This window comes from Hypanus sabinus, chromosome 17, assembly GCF_030144855.1.
Source record: "Hypanus sabinus isolate sHypSab1 chromosome 17, sHypSab1.hap1, whole genome shotgun sequence".
Classification (NCBI taxonomy): domain Eukaryota; kingdom Metazoa; phylum Chordata; class Chondrichthyes; order Myliobatiformes; family Dasyatidae; genus Hypanus; species Hypanus sabinus.
In genome coordinates, this window is record NC_082722.1 from 5,514,683 (window position 1) to 5,535,127 (window position 20,445).

The 20,445-nt window shown below is 45.0% G+C and overlaps 1 protein-coding gene across 5 annotated transcripts in view; it reads left to right on the top strand.

Annotated features, from left to right (window-relative positions):
- The window catches only part of cnot1 (CCR4-NOT transcription complex, subunit 1), a 261,162-nt gene that overhangs the window by 38,509 nt on the left and 202,208 nt on the right, over nucleotides 1-20,445 (top strand). For all 5 annotated transcript variants that reach the window (XM_059992493.1, XM_059992490.1, XM_059992494.1 and 2 more), the window contains one exon: nucleotides 12,920-13,018. In XM_059992493.1, the coding sequence (XP_059848476.1) occupies nucleotides 12,920-13,018 (99 nt within the window). The remainder of the gene's footprint in view (nucleotides 1-12,919; nucleotides 13,019-20,445) is intronic.

The window sequence follows — 20,445 nt, forward strand, 5'->3', positions numbered from 1 at the left end:
TCTTAACTCTTCTGCACATATTTATCTCAAATGGCCCCTTTTCCTCAGTCTTCCATGTGCTAGTTACTCTTATCTCATCCTCAGAATGGTCTTGTTTGCTGAACCCATTATGTTTGCAGCGCCAGTTGTAAGCAAAAGTTATTTTAAAACTTTGTTCTGTGTTCGTTCCTGGTTCAGCTCAGTGTGTTCGCATATGTACTTGCAAACAAAGGAGATGACACAGTGTTCAAGGCCACAAGAAAACATTTAATTAGAACTAGCATTGGTACAATACAGAAGGAAAAAGTAGTAGCAGTACAAAAATGAAAATAACACTTATCATTTTCTAAGCAAGATTATCTTGGTGGGGGGTGGTGGGTGCACAGATCTGACAATCTCACACACAGCTTTTTTTCTCTGTTTTGACATATTCGACTCTATGTACAGTACTGTTCTCTATCTCAGCACCAGCTGTGATCCAACCTGAGAGACTCTTCAAAAACACCTTACACTGGTCCATGCACTTGTTAACTACAATGACCTTGCTTTCCCCCAAAAAACATGTTTTTTTGCTATTTTCCACTGTTATTGCTATAGACTGTCCCCATAACTTTAATAAAACATTTGTGTGGACTGGTTCTCTTGTACTTTTCAAAACAATACCTCTCTAAGCTAACACTACTTTGTCTTACAGTCTTCCATTTTATTTTAGCATATACCAAGGAGGAATTGGATGTAACTTTTTCCTTGCAGATTAGTTCCTTAAAGGTGTCTCATTTATTCTGGCTCTTCCTTGTACATAAACCAATCCTTTGTCCATGCTAATAGGGTACAAAAAGGAGGCTACATTTGATTGTAAAGCTATTTGGTTTGTCCTAAATATGTTAAACCAGCTAAGTGAATTAAATATCTAAATCTGAGATATTGTATAAGTCATCTTGGAAGCATAATGGAAGCTTTTTTTTAATGCTTCAATAGATTTTGGGATTGGAGCTTTAAAATTTGGAAAGGTCAAGTCACTTTTATTGTCATTTCGACCATAACTGCTATGTACAGTACATAGTAAAAATTAGAAGTTTTTCAGGACCATGGTGTTACATGACACAGTACAAAAACTAGACTGAACTATGTTAATAACAACAGAGAGAGAAAAACAACTACTACACTAGACTACAGACCTACCCAGGACTGCATAAAGTGCACAAAACAGTGCAGGCATTACAATAAATAATAAACAGGACAATAGTTTAAGTATTTTCAAAAGCAAATGAATGTGTCATTTATTGTGTTGATCCGTGGAAACTTGGATTGAATCTATTCAAATCCTGCATTTTTGAGGGTTTTCAGGAAATATCTCGCAGTGTAATTGAAGCTCAGATCTGACAGCAGGGAAAATGTAGAAACAGCTTGTTAACTGCACTATCTCGTGGTAGGTAGTGGGAGGATTTTACATTGTATAGCAACACTTTAGTCTTTGGGAAATTCTATTGCTTATAAGGAGATAATATTTTTATTTGATTATACATTGCAGCCGAGGTCTGTATTGCTACTGGCAACTTTGTAATAGAAAATATTTGCATATCTGTTTCTTTTAGTGAGATCTGAATAAATCAGCCTAATTTTATTCAAGTATGAAGTTGTTTATAAAGTGAGATAAAATTGAAAAATGACGTAACTGTAGTGATAACTTGCAGATATTGTCTGTCATGATTTAGCATAATGTAGCTGTTGTGGGTAGATTTGCTAAAACCTGTACTGTAGCGGTGTGCTACACGCAGCGCTAAAATTACGACACGGAGTCGGTAACTGCAGTCGAAGGAAAAAATTTTATTCGAAAACTTCAGCCTCACTTTTAAGCCTCTGTCAACCGGCCCCCCCATGGCGCGGAGGCTCCAAAGCTCTGTGCTCGCAAACCCCTGTAGGCTATCTAATTGTGAGTCGGTTCGGATACGCTAGGAAATGGGTCGCCACATAACCCCCCCCAGAACCGGCGATACACCCCCCAATGTCCACAGTCTGGGCCAGAACCTGCTTGGGAGGTCGGCCTCTGCGCCGAGGCGCCGGAAACTCGGCCGGTTGCGCCAGGTCCACATGGGCCGGCTTGAGGCGGTCCACCGTGAAAACCTCCTCCTTCCCCCCAACGTCCAACACGAACGTGGACCCGTTGTTCCGGAGCACCTAAACGGCCCCTCGTATGGCCGCTGCAGCGGTGGCCGATGCCCGCCCCTTCGTACAAACACAAACTTACAGTTTGTAGGTCTTTGGGTACGCAGGTCGGGTGCCGCCCATGCTGTGAAGTGGGTACGGGGGCCAGGTTACCGAGCTTCTCGCGAAGTCTGCCCAGGACTGCTGCGGGTTCTTCCTCTTGCCCCCTTGGGGCTGGTAGGAACTCCCCGGGGACGACCAGGGGCGCGCCGTATACCAACTCGGCCGACGAGGCGTGCAGGTCGTCCTTGGGCGCTGTGCGGATGACGAGTAGGACCCAGGGAAGCTCGTCCGCCCAGTTGGCTCCTCGCAGGCGGGCCATGAGGGCCGACTTCAGGTGACGGTGGAAACGCTCCACTAGCCCGTTCGACTGTGGGTGGTAGGCAGTTGTGTGGTGCAGCTGAGTCCCCAAAAGGCTGGCCATAGCTGACCACAGGCTGGAGGTGAACTGGGCGCCTCTGTCGGAGGTAATGTGGGCCGGTACACCAAAGCGAGATATCCAGGTGGTGATCAGGGCTCGGGCGCAAGATTCGGAGGTGGTGTCGGTGAGCAGGACCGCCTCTGGCCATCTTGTGAACCGGTCCACGATAGTCAGGAGGTAACGCACTCCGCGTGACACTGGCAAGGGGCCCACGATATCCACATGAATGTGGTCGAAATGCCGGTGGGCAGGATGGAACTGCTGCGGTGGGGCTTTGGTGTGCCGCTGCACCTTGGCCGTCTGGCAGTGCATGCACGTTCTGGCCCATTCACTGACCTGTTTGCGGAGTCCGTGCCAAACAAACCTGCTGGAAACCATCCGGACAGTTGTCCGGATGGAGGGATGCGCCAAGTTATGAATGGAGTCGAAAACGTGGCGCCGCCATGCTGTCGGGATGACCGGACGGGGCTGGCCGGTGGCGACGTCACAGAGTAGGGTCCTCTCACCCGGGCCCACGGGGAGGTCCTGGAGCTGCAGACCGGAGACTGCGGTCCTGTAACTCGGAATCTCCTCATCTGCCTGCTGTGCCTCTGCCAGCGCCTCAAAGTCTACCCCTTGGGAAAGGGCATGAACGGTAGGGCGAGAGAGCGCATCCGCCACGACATTGTCCTTACCTGAGACGTGCCGGACATCCGTCGTGTATTCAGAGATGTAGGACAGGTGGCGTTGCTGGCGGGACGACCAGGGGTCGGACACTTTCGTAAACACAAAGGTAAGCGATTTGTGGTCCGTGAACGCGGTGAAGGGCCGACCTTCTAGGAAGTACCTGAAATGCCGGATTGCCAGGTAGAGCGCCAAGAGTTCCCGGTCGAAAGCACTGTACTTAAGCTGGGGTGGTCGCAGGTGTTTGCTGAAAAACGCCAGGGGTTGCCAGCGACCTGCGATGAGTTGCTCCAGCACCCCACCGACTGCCGTGTTGGATGCGTCCACTGTGAGGGCGGTAGGGGTGTCCATTCTGGGATGTACTAGCATTGCGGCGTCCGCCAAAGCTTCCTTCGTTTGAACGAAAGCGGCGGCGGACTCCTCGTCCCAGGTAATGTCCTTGCTCGGACCCGACATCAGGGCGAACAGGGGGCGCATGATCCAGGCAGCTGAAGGGAGGAAGCGGCGGTAGAAATTGACCATACCTACGAATTCCTGAAGGCCTTTGATCGTGGTGGGTCGGGGGAAGTGGTGGACCGCATCTACCTTAGCGGGCAGAGGGGTTGCCCCGTCTTTAGTAATTCTGTGGCCCAGGAAGTCAATGGTGTTGAGTCCGAACTGGCATTTGGCAGGGTTGATTGTAAGACCGTACTCACTCAGTCGGGCGCAGAGTTGACGGAGGTGGGACAGATGCTCCTGACGACTGCCGCTGGCTATGAGGATGTCATCCAAATAGATGAACGCGAAGTCCAGGTCCCGTCCCACCGCGTCCATTAACCGCTAGAACGTCTGTGCGGCATTCTTCAGGCCGAACGGCATGCGGAGGAACTCGAAAAGGCCGAATGGGGTGATGAGAGCCGTTCTGGGGACGTCGTCAGGATGCATCGGGATTTGATGGTATCCCCGGACGAGATCTACCTTGGAGAAGATCCGTGCGCCGTGCAGGTTTGCTGCAAAGTCCTGAATGTGCGGCACAGGGTAGCGGTCCGGTGTGGTAGCCTCGTTCAGCCTGCGGTAGTCGCCGCAGGGTCTCCAGCCCCCCGTCGCTTTGGGCACCATGTGCAGGGGGGAAGCCCATGGGCTGTCGGACCGCCGGATGATCCCCAATTCCTCCATCCTCTGGAACTCCTCCTTCGCCAGTCGGAGCTTGTCCGGGGGAAGCCGCCGAGCACGGGCATGGAGGGGTGGTCCCTGGGTCGGGATGTGGTGCTGTACGCCGTGCCTGGGCATGGCTGCTGTGAACTGCGGTGCCAGAACCGATGGGAACTCCGCCAGGACCCTGGTGAAGTCGTTGTCGGACAGCGTGATGGAGCCGAGGTGAGGGGCCGGCAACTGGGCTGCACCCAGGGAGAATGTCTGAAAGGTCTTGGCGTGTACTAGTCTCTTCCTGGGCAGGTCGACCAGCAGGCTGTGAGCCCGCAAAAAATCCGCACCCAGAAGCGGTTGGGCTACGGCGGCCAGTGTGAAGTCCCACGTGAACTGGCTGGAGCCGAACAGTAGCTGCACCTGGCGGGTGCCATAGGTCCTTACGGTGCTGCCATTCACGGCCCTCAGGGGGGGACCCGGTGCCCTGCTGCGGGTGTCGTAACTCGTCGGAGGTAAAACGCTGATCTCAGCCCCAGTATCGACCAAAAACCGGCGTCCCGACCTTCTATCCCACACATACAGGAGGCTATCCCGATGGCCAGCCGCCGTAGCCATCAGCGGCGGCTGGCCCTGGCGTTTCCCGGGAACTCGCAGGGCGGGCGACAACGGCGGGCTTCTGCGCCCCACCGCTGGTGGTAGAAGCACCAGTGTTCATTGGGCCGGGGGTTGGCGGGCTCTGCGGCCGGGCCTGGACTGGTTTGCTGCCGGGAGCGGGGCTGGGAGATCCGTGCGATGGTCGCCCCGCTCACCTTTTTGGCGTTCCACAGCAAGTCCGCCCGGGCTGCCACCTTCCGGGGGTCACTGAAATCCGCGTCGGACAGCAGCAGGCGTATGTCCTCGGGCAGCTGCTCCAGGAATGCCTGCTCAAACATGAGGCAGGGTGTGTGTTCGTCGGCGAGAGACAACATCTCATTCATTAAAGCTGATGGAGGTCTGTCGCCCAAGCCATCCAGGTGCAGTAAACGGGCAGCCCGCTCGCGCCGTGAGAGTCCGAAAGTCCTGAGGAGCAGGGCTTTGAATTCCGTGTACTTGCCGTCTGCCGGGGGCGACTGTACGAACTCCGCGACCTGGGCCGCTGTGTCCTGGTCGAGGGAGCTCACCACGTAGTAGTAGCGGGTGTCTTCTGAGGTGATCTGGCGAACGTGGAATTGGGCTTCGGCTTGCTGGAACCATAGGTTCGGGCGCTGTGTCCAGAAACCCGGCAGTTTCAACGAAACCGCATGAACAGAGGTGGCGTCGGTCATTTCTGGTCCAAAAATCGTTTGGACCGTCGGGGTCACCAATTGTAGCGGTGTGCTACACGCAGCGCTAAAATTACGACACGGAGTCGGTAACTGCAGTCGAAGGAAAAAACTTTATTCGAAAACTTCAGCCTCACTTTTAAGCCTCTGTCAACTGGCCCCCCCATGGCGCGGAGGCTCCAAAGCTCTGTGCTCGCAAACCCCCGTAGGCTATCTAATTGTGAGTCGGTTCGGATACGCTAGGAAATGGGTCGCCACAGTACTGTGCTTTTTGGCTTTGTTGTTTGAACATCATGCTGGTCTTCCAAGCTGGAGAGAGTCATAGTTTCAACAGGCACATTTAATGCCCAAGAAATACTTACAATACACACACTGACGTTCTTTTTCTTTTCAAACATCCATGAAAAGTGCCCCACCAAGAATGGATGACAGTTAAAAATTAGAACCACAAAGAACCCTCCCATGCTAAAGCTGCAGCAAGGCAACAGCCCCCCCACCAGCAAAAAAAACATCAACATGCTGAGCACCCAGCATGCAGCAAATCATCAACAAAGACACAGACTTATAGTACCCCGAGATTACTTGTTCACCCAGTAATTTGACAATCTCCGTGTGCCTTCTCCATTTCATGAATTCCTACTTTTGATCCCTGCCCAGTAACACCTGAAAGCCTTTGTGAAGTCTAGAAAAAGATGGACAGCATCTTTCTTAAAATATCCTGACTTCAGCTCAGTATGTTACAAAATTTCCTAAAGCATTTTTATACAGTGTGATAAGGAAACATGTTTTGGGGAGTTGCTGTATATAAGCTCCCAGCAACATCAATACATTAAGAAAAATGGGAGAAAATGAAGTGGGCCATGAATTTTAAAGAACTATTTTCTTTGGTTGGCTTGCTGTTTGGTAGAAAATAACAAGTTCAGACCCTTGTTTGTAGATATGGGTGTGAATCTTCAATAGTACCCTTTCAGAATGTGTTATTTTTGATATGGTAGTTAAGTTAGAGCACTCCAGCGCATAAATGGGCCAGTGGCAAATCTAGTCTATGCTGAATCTTTATTCTGCCTAGTCCCATTACCTGCCCACAGCCATATACTTATCCAAGCTTCTAAATATTGAAATCGAACCCATATCCACTGCTTCCTCTGGTAGCTTGTTCCACCTTTGCACCACCCTCTGAATGGGGTAGTTCCCCTTAAGTATTTCTCCTTTTACTCTTAACCTATGTTCTGTAGTAATGATCTCAACAAACCTCTGTTTGCATTAACCCTGTTCATCTCCGTGATAATTTTGTGATAATGGTTGGTTCTTCACTTGCAAAGATCAGGAGGGATGAAGCGTGCTCAGGAGTGAAGGCACGATCTTTGGTATCTTTAGAGGCACCCCTACTCCATTGCTTTAGGACAGTTTTTCTTCCTGACTACGTGGAAGGGGGGGGGGGGAGATGAGGGGTCCTTTAAGGTTCTAACTTTTAACTGTCATTCATTCTTTGGGGCACTCCTCTGTTTTCCTTGATGTTTGTGAATGTGAAGAGAAGGATGGACAGCATAAGTTTATAGTGAGGATAGGTGCATGTGGACCAGTTCTGCTCTGTACTCCTGGGGATGTTTAATGACACAGCAAGCTGCAACAATTGTGGTGACCGCAAAGCTGTAGATTGAGTATCAGAGTTTTCCTCCTTCTAGACAGACAGACAGACTGCCTGGCAAAGCTGATGAGCCCACCCTGCCCACCCAGTTATACTGCTGAACACTAGGTTGTGCCATGGCATAGCAAACTCAGTAAGAACAGGGTTGCCATTTGAAGGCATTGCTATGGGCACAGTAGTGTAGGAGAGACCATATGAGAGTGAGCACTTGCATGACAAGCCAAGTAGTGGTCCTGCAGCGATCACTACCTGGAAAGGAGAGGCTGTGGAAGACGCTTCCAACTTCCGTAAACGAGCAGGATGTCCAGTCCAGGAATTAAGTCTATCAAATCTCCCCTCATTCTCCTGTTCTCCAGGGAATAAGGTCCTAATCTATTCAGCCTTTCCCTATAACTCAGGTCCTCAAGGTCCGGCAACATCCCTGTAAATTTTCTCTGTGCTCTTTCAATTTTATTGGTTATTTTCTGCAGGTAAGTGACCAGAAATGCACACAATACTCCATTTTGTACACCTTCAACATAATATCCCAATTCTTGTAGTCAGTACCATGATCTATGAAAACCATGGATTGAAAAGCTGTCTTTGCAGTGCCATCTATTTGTGATGCCACTTTCAAAGTATTGTCGTTCTGTATTCCCAGATCCCTCTGATCTACCGCACTGTGCAGTTCCCTGTCGTTCACTATGTATGTGCTATTCTGGCTGATCCTCTCAAAGTGCAACACCTTACTCTTTTCTGCATTGAATTCCATCTGTATCTTCCTGCAGATCTGCTGAAACAGTTTACCACATTATCATTCATATCATTGATATAAATGACAAACAACAACAGATCCAGCACTGGTTCCTGTGGCATACCACAAGTCACAGGCCTCCAGTCAGAGAGGTGACAATTTATTAATACTTTCTGGCTTCAACAACGAAGCCAATGTCAAATCCTGTGTACGAACCCTTCCGGAATGCCGAACAACTGAACCTTCTTGACCAACCACCCTTTAGAGACTTTGTTAAAGGCCTTGCTAAAGTCCATGCAGACAACATCCACTGGCTTTCCTTCTTCAGCTTTTCTTCATCAATCTTCCTGGTTACCTCCTCATTAAACTATAAGATTAGTTAGATAAACCCTACCACAAAGCCATGTTGATTATCCCTAATCAGGCCCTGTCTATTGAAATGCTTATGTATCCTGTCAGGTAGAATAATTTATCCACTACTAATGTCAGACACAGTCATGAACTACTGTTATGGAAGATGCAGTGGCATTAATCAAGCTGTTTCCCTTGTGTCTTGACTGTCATTTGTCCTTCAATAGGCATCGTCAAAGATTTCCTTTTTGCTTACCTTGCAATGCATGTTACAATTATTTTTGCTTTGACTGTTAAGTGCTTCGTAATATCCTGAGGATGTAAAAGATAGCGTACTTTTTGTTTAATACAATTGTTTTTCCCTTCCTGTATTATCCTCTGAATTTTTAGACGTTTTCTCCATCTGACTGCTTTATTAGGTTTGCAGATAGATATAGATTACCCTTTTCATGTTGAACAAATGAGAATCTTACGATTTTGAATTTTCTTGGTTATAGTTTTGATTTATTTTGAATTTATCGATATTTTGGTGTTTTTATATCAAGACTGACCAGAAAACAGGTTTGTAATATTTTGAGAAGTGAGAAGCTGTTACCCTCTAATGTTGTTCTCCTATCTGGCAAAATTTGAATTTCAGTTCCAGAGCAGCGTCGTTGGGTAAAGAATGACCACTTTGTGAAAGTTATAGTGTGCACTTTCAGAAAGTAAACTTGAATGAAGAATTTTTTTTTGTTGCTTTCTGATATTGGAAGTTTTTTTTCTAAGTACAGTACTTTTCACCGCAGGTACCTCCAATAAACCTTTGTATGAGAAAGCAATGCATCTAGAAATGTTTTGATTCTAATCTAAAACATTTTAAAAACTTGACTTTTTTTTTAAATCATTGTGCATTTTCTAGCTTCCTAACCTTAACATTGCTTTATTTTTAAGCCTTTGGCTTTTATTCGCTCAACCCTTCTGTGTGGTTTATGTTGAAAGAAATAGTTTTTATTAGAAAAATTAGTGTACCACTTTTAAACATGTCCATGATGTGATGGAATTACACTTTAGTGGATTGGAAGAATATTATAGCATGAAGGGTTCACGTTGTGATGTTTGCCTTCTGTGGGGAAAATGATACCCTTTTCTGGCAGACATGAACTGCATGCCTCTTGACAGGTTACTTTTATGTTTTTAACAAGGGATCCAGAAGATTGAAAGGTGTGCCAAATTTCTTCAGAATGTGCTCCTGCTTAATACCTGTTCCTCATGAACAATTTCATTCATAAAGCAACTTTAATATGGCATAAAGTCAAAGTAAAATTTAAAGTTGATTTCATAGGAGCCTCTTAAGTATTTTCTATCTATTACTAACGACCTGTGGTAACAAAGGGAGATGTGGTGGGTGTGGAATGGTGGATTACTTTGTAAAGCCACCAAACAGATGCAGCAGAAATGTGTTTAAAGAAGAGCCAGTGCCACATATATTTCTGAAACTATTTTAAATGGCCCGGCCTTGGACAAAGATCCACTGCATTTTTGGTTGATAAGGTGTATGATTTTATTAAAGACTTACCAAAATTTGGAAACTGTTAATGTAATTATAAACTTAATTTTAATAAAACTAATGTGTCTTTATCTCTTGCTAATTACAATATTAATGCTGTTTTAATTTGCCCGCCAGAAGATATATATTTTTCTATCTGCCAAGCTGGATCGTGTAATAATTTAGATTTAATTAATTTAGCTCTTAACAATTTCAGTTCAGGATTTTAATCAATTTCTTGCAACCTGTCCTTCAAATTTAATCTTTCAGATCTACTTTAGATAAAATTGTGCAACGGCCTCTTAAAAGTGTACTGAATTGAATTGACTTTATTTCTTACATCCTTCACACACACGAGAAGTAAAAATCTTTATGTTACGTCTCTTGTCTAAATGTGCAATGTGCAATCATAGTAATTTATAATAAATAGAACGGTCCATATAATACACTCAAATCAGTGTGAGTTCATCAGTCTGATGGCCTGGTAGAAGAAGCTGTCCCGGAGTCTGTTGGTCCTGGCTTTTATGCTGCACTATCACTTCCCGGATGGTAGCAGCTGGAATAGATTGTGGTCGGGGTGACTCGGGTCCCCAGTGATCATACCTGTCTTTGTAAATGTCCTGAATCATTGGAAGTTCACAACTACAGATGCTCTGAGCTGTCCGCACCACTCTCTGCAAAGTCCTGCGATTAAGGGAGGTACAGTTCCCATTCCAGACAGTGATGCAACCAGTTAGGATGCTCTCAGTTGTGCCCCTGTAGAAGATTTTTAGGATTTGGGGGCCCATACTAAAGTTCTTCAACCATCTGAGGTGACAGAGGCTGTTGTGCCTTTTTCATCACATAGCTGGTATGTACAGACCACGTGAGGTCCTCGATGATTTGGATGCTGAGGAACTTAAAACTGTTTACCCTATCAATCCCAGATCCATTTATGGCAATAGGGGTTAGGGATGCATTAGTTTCTTCCTTTCTGAAAAATAAATGTGATAGATCATGTGAGGTCTTTATGCAATCAAAGTTTAATATGTGAACTTGAAATATCTTGGCTGACATTATCCACAGCGATGCTTAGTGCATACAGTTGGCCCTCCTTATCTGTGAGGGATTGGTTCCAGGACCCCTCGCGGATACCAAAAAACACGGTTGCTCAAGTCCCTTATTTAACCTGTCTCAGTGCAGTGGTCTTTAGGAGCTGGTGGAGCTCTGAATCCACAGTGTTTCTGTTCATGAAAATAATCACGATTGAAAATAAAGTGAAAATAAAGCGATCAGAAAGAGGTGAAATGCCATTGGTCATTGGAAAAGTGTTAGGCTACAGTTGGTCGACGATCAGAGCAATTTTAAAGTATAAAGTGAGAAAGGCCCTGCCCCGATGAAAGCTACAATTATTACTAAGCAATGCAGTGGTTTAATTATTGAAATACATATGTTCATACATTGTTGGATGCATTGGCAAGGGAGATGAGGCGGAGTACAGAGCTATGGTGGGAAACTGTAACATGGTGTGAGCAGAATCATCTGCAGCTTAATGTGAAAAAGACTAAGAAGCTGGTGGTGGAACTGAGGAGGGCTAAGGCACCGGTGACCCCTGTTTCCATCCTAGAGGTCAGTGTGGACATGGTGGAGGATTACAGATACCTGGGGATACGAATTGACAATAAACTGGACTGGTCAAAGAACACTGTGGCTGTCTACAAGAAGGGTCAGAGCTGTCTCTATTTCCTGAGGAGACTGTCCTTTAACATCTACCAGACGATGCTGAGTATGTTCTACGAGTCTGTGGTGGCCAGTGCTATCATGTTTGCTGTTGTGTGCTGGGGCAGCAGGCTGAGGGTAGTAGACACCAACAGAATCAACAAACTCATTCGTAAGGCCAGTGATGTTGTGGGTGGAACTGTAATCTCTGGCGGTGGTATCTGAAAAGAGAATGCTGTCCAAATTGCATGCCATCTTGGGCAATGTCTGCATCACTGAGCGTCATAGGAAGTCATTCCTGCCTGTGGCCATCAAACTTTACAGATCCTCCCTTGGAGTGTCAGACACCCTGAGCCAATAGGCTGGTCCTGGACTAATTTCCACTTGGCATAATTTACTTATTATTTAATTATTTATTATTTTATATTTCTTCACTATTCTTGGTTGGTGCGACTGTAATGAAACCCAATTTCCCTCGGGATCAGCAAAGTATGTCTGTCTGTCTGTTTCTTAAGTGTTTTATATGCATAGAAAGGTAAAATATATACAATATACTAAGACAAACGTTTGACTAGCTGACGCTAAATAATACCGGATGTGCCTGTTCCGACTTACTTAGTAAGAGAACTTACGATTTTTTTCGATTCTGATCCACGATAACCCACGCACATCCTCCCGTATACTTTAAATCATCTCTATATTACTTATAATTCCTAATACAATGTAAATGCTATGTAAATAATTGTTAATACTGCATTGTTTAGGGAATAATGACAAGAAAAAAAAGTCTATATGCTCGAACAAGTGCTGGAAGAGCACTTCCGGGTTTTCTTGATTCGCGAATTCACGCATGCAGAACTCACTGATAAGGAGGGCTGACTGTACTGTAAATTTCAGAGTTGGATTACGATTTACTGTTATGTAATAGTATCAAACAGAAGTCAAGACTAAAGATAATAAAGGAATTTCCTTTACATGCACAGTGGCTACAGAGCTGACAAGATGCTTTGCCCTTTGTCAAAAAGATGCTCGATACTACTTCATTCTTTAATAAAAATTTCAAGAAGAGTTAAGTTAGGTTTTGAGGAATTGTAAGTCAACAGTGCAGAACCAAGGTTTGCTGAATTTGTATTGTGCAGTGAGGTTCATTAAGTCTTATCCAGTTAACTGATTTTATTGTTTGTGTGTAGTGCTTGAGTGTTTATCATTTGGATACGACTATGCTATCTTGGATTATTCTAACCACTTTTCCAAAAATCTCTTGTTGCAGACTCAGTTTCTGATTCAGGAGTGTGCATCGCTGATTACCAAGCCTAATTTCATCTCGACGCTGTGCTACGCCATTGACAATCCATTGCACTATCAGAAGGTAGGTACTTGTTACAGGTAAATAATTTGCTTGTTCTATGATGTGTCAATTTGAAGTTTCCATTTTTGCTTGCATCTAAAACATTTTAATCATTAATATTCTTTTGAACATTATAGTGTATATTTAGAATTTAAGTCCTGTCATTGAATTTTATTTGCAAAATGGAATGGCAGTTTTATTTATCTTACTAACTTAAGGTTAAGTTTTTGCTTGGTTTGTAGAGTTGCAAATAAAGCCTTTCATTCACGAGTTTCCTCATTGCTGATCCTAATCAAGTTGTCACCCGATATTCTCAGCAACAAACAATCTGCTGGAGGAATTCAGCAAGTTGAGCGGTATATGTGGAGGGGTTTGAGAATGTGAATGTGAGTGAATCGACAAAGTTTCGGGTACTAAGAAAGAGAGGTCAATAATCTTTCATGATTGAAATTGAAGGTCTGTCCCTCTATGGTTTATTTTCTCAATGCAGATTTTGTGTTGTCCATGTCTCGTTTTTAAAGGTGGTGATGTGGAGATGCACATCCACTGAAGGAGGTATAAGGTGCTCCTTCCCTCTGCCAGCCTGCAGGTCATATCTTGGGCAAGGTGCAGCACCTGTTTAGGCCTCTGATCGGGGTCACATGAAGTCATGGGAACAGGCGGTGGATGGTTGTATGAGCAGCTGGTACATATCTCAAATCCTGGTTTTGTGACCACTGACGCCAGGCAGATATCTCTCAGAATCAGAGTAAGGTTTATTATCACCGGCATGTGATGTGAAATTTGTTAACCTAGCAGCAACATTTCAATGCAATACATAATCTAGCAGAGGAAAAAATAAATAAATTTTAAAAAAATATTATAATAAATCAGTCAATCGATTACTGTGTATATATATATATTGAATAGATTAAAAAAGTGCAAAAACAGAAATACTGTATATTTTTAAAAAAAAAGCGAGGTAGTGTCCAAAGATCCAATGTCCATTTAGGAATCGGATGACAAAGGAAAAGAAGCTGTTCCTGAATTTCTGAGTGTGTGCCTTCAGGCTTCTGTACCTCCTACCTGATGGTAACAGTGAGAAACGGGCATGCCCTGGCTGCTGGAAGTCCTTAATAATGGACATTGCCTTTCTCAGACACCACTCCCTGGGTGCTTTGTAGGCTAGTACCCAAGATGGAGCTGACTAGATTTACAACCTTCTGCAGCTTCTTTTGGCATGTCAACAAATACTCTCAAAAACCTCTACAGCTGTACTGTGGAGATTATTCTGACAGGCTGCATCACTGTCTGGTATGGCTCCATACCAGACAGTGATGCAGCCTGTCAGAATGCTCTCCACAGTACAGCTGTAGAGGTTTTTGAGTGTATTTGTTGACATGCCAAATCTCTTCAATGAAGTATAGCTGCTGTCTTGCCTTTTTTTTTATAGCTATATCAATATGTTGGGACCAGGTTAGATCCTTAGAGATCTTGACACCTATGAACTTGAAACTGCTCACTCTCTCTTCTCATCCCTATATGAGGATTGGCATGTGTTCCTTCATCTTGCCCTTCCTGAAGTCCACAATCAGCTCTTTCATCTTACTGACTGCTTGTTCAGGTCCTTCGTCAACATTTCTATAGGATTAAGGTCAGGACTTTGACTCAACCATTCCAAAACACAGATTTTCTTCTTTTTAAACCACTCTGTTGTTGATTTACTCTTGTCTTTTGGATCATTGTATTGTTGCGTTATCCAACTTCTGTTAAACTCCCGGTGTCGAACTGCTATCCCGACATTCTCCTATAAAATGTCTTGCTGCAATTTTAAATGCAGTGGTTTAATTATTGAAATGCATACATTTCTTTAGTGTTTTATATGCATAGAAAGGTAAAATGTATACAGTCTTCCCTCCTTATCTGCGGATTCCGCATGCACAGATTCAACCAACCGCGGATCAGGAAAACCCGGAAGTTCTCTCTCCAGCACTCGTTGTTTTGAGCATGTACAGATTATTTTTTCTTGTCATTATTCCCTAAACAATACAGTATAACAACTATTTACATAGCATTTACATTGTATTAGGTATTATAAGTAATCTGGAAATGACTTTAAAGTACAGGTAGTCCCTGGGTTATGAATGAGTTCCATTCCTGAGTCAGTCTTTAAGTCGGATTTGAGGTCGGAACAGGTACATCCAGTATTATTTAGCGTCAGTTAGTCAAATGTTTTTCTTAGTATATAGTACATATTTTACCTTTCTATGCATATAAAACACTTAAGAAACATACATATTTAATTAATTAAACCAGTGCGTTGATTAGTAATAATTGTAACTTTCATTGGGGTGGGGCCTTTCAAATGCTCCATTAAAATTGTTCTGATCGTTGACCGACTGTAGCCTAACACTTTTCCAATGACCAATGGCGTGTCACCTCTTTCTGATTGCTTTATTACTTCCACCTTATTTTCAATTGGGATCGTGATTATTTTCGTGAACAGAAGCACCACAGATTCAGAGCTACGCCGAGTCCTAATGTCCTCCGCTCTGAACATTAAATAAAGTCCGGGGCTCCTCTGGGTCCTAGAGACCACCGCACTGATTCAGGTTAAATAAGGGACTTGAGCATCCGCGATTTTTGGTATCCATGGTGGGTCTCGGAACCAATCCCCGCGGATAAGGAGGCCGACTGTACTATATACTAAGACAAATGTTTGACTGTCGCTAAATAATACTGGATGTACCTGTTCCGACTTCAAATCCTACTTAAAGACAGACTCAGGAACGGAACTCGTTCATAACCTGGGGACTGCCTGTATTTTTAAATCATCTCCAGTTTACTTATAGTACCTAATACAATGTTAAGTGTATGTAAATAGTTGTTATACTGTATTGTTTAGGGAATAATGACAAGAAAAAAAAGTCTGCACATGCTCAAATAACGAGTGCTGGAGAGAGAACTTCTGGGTTTTCCCAATCCGTGGTTGGTTGAATCTGCGCATGCAGAACCCGCGGATAAGGAGAGCCGACTGTAATTTTATTCATTTGACTCATTGTCATCTATCATTAGCATCCTACTTGTAATCTTATAATCATGCACTGGGCTACATACCTACAAAGTAATTAAGTTTTAATTTGACAAGTGGTCTATTACCTAATGTGTTACTTTATTTAACAAAATAGACAATAGACAATAGGTGCAAAAGTAGACCATTCGGCCCCTCGAGTCTGCACCGCCATTCTGAGATCATGGCTGATCATTCACTATCAATACCCAGTCCCTGCCTTGTCCCCATATCCCTTGATTCCCCTATCCATCAGATATCTATCCAGCTCCTTCTTGAAAGCATCCAGAGAATTGGCCTCCACCGTCTTCCGAGGCAGTGCATTCCACACCTCCACAACTCTCTGGGAGAAGAAGCTCTTCCTCAACTCTGTTTTAAATAACTGACCTCTTATTCTCAATCCATGCCCTCTGGTACTGGACTCTCCCAACATCTGGAACATATTTCCTGCCTCAATCCTATCAAATCCTTTAATTATCTTAAACGTTTCAATCAGATCCCCTCTCAATCTCCTCAATTCCAGCGTGTACAAGCCCAATCTCTCCAATCTCTCTGCGTAAGACAGCCCTGCCATCCCAGGAATCAACCTAGTGAATCTACGCTGCACTTCCTCAATTGCCAGAATGTCCTTCCTTAAACCTGGAGACCAAAACTGTACACAATATTCCAGGTGTGGTCTCACCAGGGCCCTGTACAAATGCAAAAGAACATCCTTGCTCTTGTATTCAATTCCCCTTGTAACAAGGGCCAACATTCCATTTGCCCTCTTCACTGCCTGTTGCACTTGCTCATTCACCTTCATTGACAGGTGAACTAGGACTCCTAGGTCTCTTTGCATTTCTCCCTTACCTAACTCAACACCGTTCAGACAATACTCTGCCCTCTTGTTCCAGCTTCCAAAGTGGATAACTTCACATTTATTCACATTGAATGACATCTGCCAAGTATCTGCCCACTCACTCAGCCTATCCAAGTCTCCCTGTATTCTCCTAACGTCCTCTTCGCATGTCACACTGCCACCCAGTTTAGTATCGTCAGCAAACTTGCTGATATAGTTTTCAATGCCCTCATCTAAATCATTGACATAAATCGTAAAGAGCTGTGGTCCCAATACAGAGCCCTGTGGTACCCCACTAGTCACCTCCAGCCAGTCTGAGAAACACCCATTCACTGCTACCCTTTGCTTTCTATCTGCCAACCAGTTTTCTATCCATGTTGAAACCCTGCCCCCAATGCCATGAGCTCTGATTTTACTCACCAATCTCCTATGTGGCACCTTATCGAATGCCTTCTGAAAATCTAGGTACACAACATCTACTGGCTTACCCTCGTCTAACATCCTTGTTACACCCTCAAAAAACTCCAACAGATTAGTCAAGCATGATTTGCCCTTGGTAAATCCATGCTGGCTCGGCCTAATCCTATTTCTGCCATATAGATGTGCCACTATTTCGTCCTTAATAATGGACTCAAGCATCTTCCCCACGACTGACGTTAGGCTAACAGGGCGATAGTTCTCAGTTTTCTCCTTCCCTCCCTTCTTGAAAAGTGGGACAACATTAGCCACTCTCCAATCTTCAGGAACTGATCCTGAATCTAAGGAACATTGGAAAATGATTACCAATGCATCTGCAATTTCCTGAGCCACCTCTTTTAGAACCCTCGGATGCAGACCATCTGGACCCGGGGATTTATTAGCCTTCAGTCCTACCAGTCTACTCATCACAGTTTCTTTCCTAATGTCAATCTGTCTCAATTCCTCTGATATCTTATGACCCTGGCCCATCCATACATCTGGGAGATTGCTTGTGTCCTCCCTGGTGAAGACAGATCTAAAGTATGCATTAAATTCTGTTGCCATTTCCCTGTTTCCCATAACAATTTCTCCCAATTCATTCTTCAAGGGGCCAACATTGTTCTTAACTATCTTCTTTCTCTTCACATAGCTAAAAAAGCTTTTGCTATCCCCTTTTATATTCCTGGCTAGACTGAGCTCATACCTGATTTTTTCTCTCCGTATTGCTTTTTTAGTTAAGATCTGCTGTTCCTTAAAACTTTCCCAATCATCTGTATTCCCACTCATCTTAGCCCTGTCATACTTCTTTTTCTTTAATGCTATACAATCTCTGACTTCCTTTGTCAACCACTGTGGCCCCTTCCCCCTCTTTGAATCCTTCCTTCTCATTGGAATGAACTGTATTTGCATCTTTTGTATTATGCCCAAGAATATCTGCCACTGCTGATCCACTGTCTTTCCTGCCAGGGCATCCGCCCATTTAACTTTGGCCAGCTCTTCCCTCATGGCTTCGTAGTCTCCTTTATTTAATTGCAACACTGACACCTCTGATCTGCCCTTATCCCTCTCAAATTGTAGATAAAAACTTATCATGTTATGATCACTACTTCCTAATGGCTCCTTTACTTCAAGATCACTTATCAATTCCTGTGCATTACACATCACCACGTCCAAAATAGCCTCGTTCCTGGTTGGCTCAAGCACAAGCTGTTCCAAAAATACATCCCTTAGACACTCCACAAACTCCCTATCCTGGGGTCCAGCACTGACCTGATTCTCCCAGTTCACCTGCATGTTGAAATCTCCCATAACGACTACATTACCTTTAGCACATGCCAATGTTAACTCCCTAATCAACTTGTACCCAATTTCCACGCTACTGTTTGGGGGCCTGTACACAACACCCATTAGGGTCTTTTTACCCTTACTGTTCCTCAGCTCAATCCACACAGACTCTACTTCCCCTGTTCCCAAGTCACCTCTTGCTAAGGACTGAATCTCATTCCTCACCAACAGGGCCACCCCACCCCCTCTTCCCATATTTCTGTCTCTACGATAGCACGTATACCCTGGTACACTCAATTCCCAGGCCTGATCCCCTTGCAGCCATGTCTCCGTTATCCCAACAATATCGTAGTTCCCCATTTTCATCTGAGCTTCAAGCTCATCTGTCTTATTTCTGACACTACGCGCATTCAAGTATAGAATTCTTAGCCCATTCCTCCTCTCTTTGCTTAAAACACTGTCTACTGTACCTAACCCAGCTCCTTGAACTTCCATCGGGCAAATTGCACCCTGAATTTTGATGACCTTCTCAAGATCACCCAAACCTTGTACACATTTAACCCCATGCACCTTCTGACCAACCCTCTGGATCTGGATCCCTGCCCCCTGCACATCTAGTTTAAACTCCCCCGAGCAGCACTGGCAAATACTTCTGCAAGAATGTTAGTACCCCTCCGGTTCAGATGTAGACCATCCCTTCGAAACAGATCCCAATGTCCCTGGAACAAAGACCAATTATCCAAAAACCTGAACCCTTCCTTCCTGCACCATGCTCTCAGCCTCGTATTAATGTGCATAATCATTCTATTCTTCGCCTCACTCGCACGTGGCACAGGTAGCAATCCCGAGATTGTCACCCTGGAGGTCCTGCCTTTCAGCTTCACTCCTAACTCCCTGAACTCTCTAAGCAGGACCCCCTCACTCACCTTACCTACATCATTGGTCCCTACATGGACCACTACATCTGGGTTCATGCCCTCACTCTCAAGAATAGCCTGCACCCGATCTGAGATGTCCCGGACCCTGGCAAATGGGAGGCAACATACCATCCGAGACTCCCGATCTGCCCCACAAAATCTCCTATCTGCCCCCCTAACTATAGAGTCCCCTAAAACTATCGCTCTCTTCTCTTCCCTCCTCCCCTTTCTAGTTGAGGGTTCAACCTCTGTGCCAGAGGCAGGACCACTACAACTCATTCCTGGTAGGTCATCCCCATCAACAGTATCCAGTACGGTATACTTACTGTTAATGGGAATGGCTGCAGGGGTGCTCTGCTCTCTCTGCCTGCTCCCCCTGCCTCTCTGGACCGTCACCCATCTGCCTACTTCTTGGTTTTTTGATGTGACTACCTCCTGATAACTCCTATCTATCTCTGCCTCCACCTCCCGAATGATCCGTAGTTCATTCAGCTCCTGCTCCAACTCCCTAACTCGGGCTGATAGGAGCTGCAGCTGGACGCACCTTTTGCAGGTGTGGTCATCAGGGACAACTGTGTTGACCCTGACTTCCCACATACTGCATACGGAGCACACCACTGCTCTGACTGTCTCCCCCATACCTGAACTGGATTAATAGAATGTCTAAAAAGCACCTAGCGACCTTACCTTCTTCCCCTCAGCGAGCAATCACACAGGCTTGCCGAAGCCCACTTAGCCAAAGCCCAGGACTCTGCTTCCACGGACTCTGCTGCCCGCTCTGAAAAGAAGTCCTGCCTTTTAAAGTGCGCGCTCGACGCTGACGTCACTCGCGCCTGCGCAGTTCCCCCTCCTCCACAGGTATTGACCAGGTAGGCTTAAATCCTACCTACACGGTCGAATT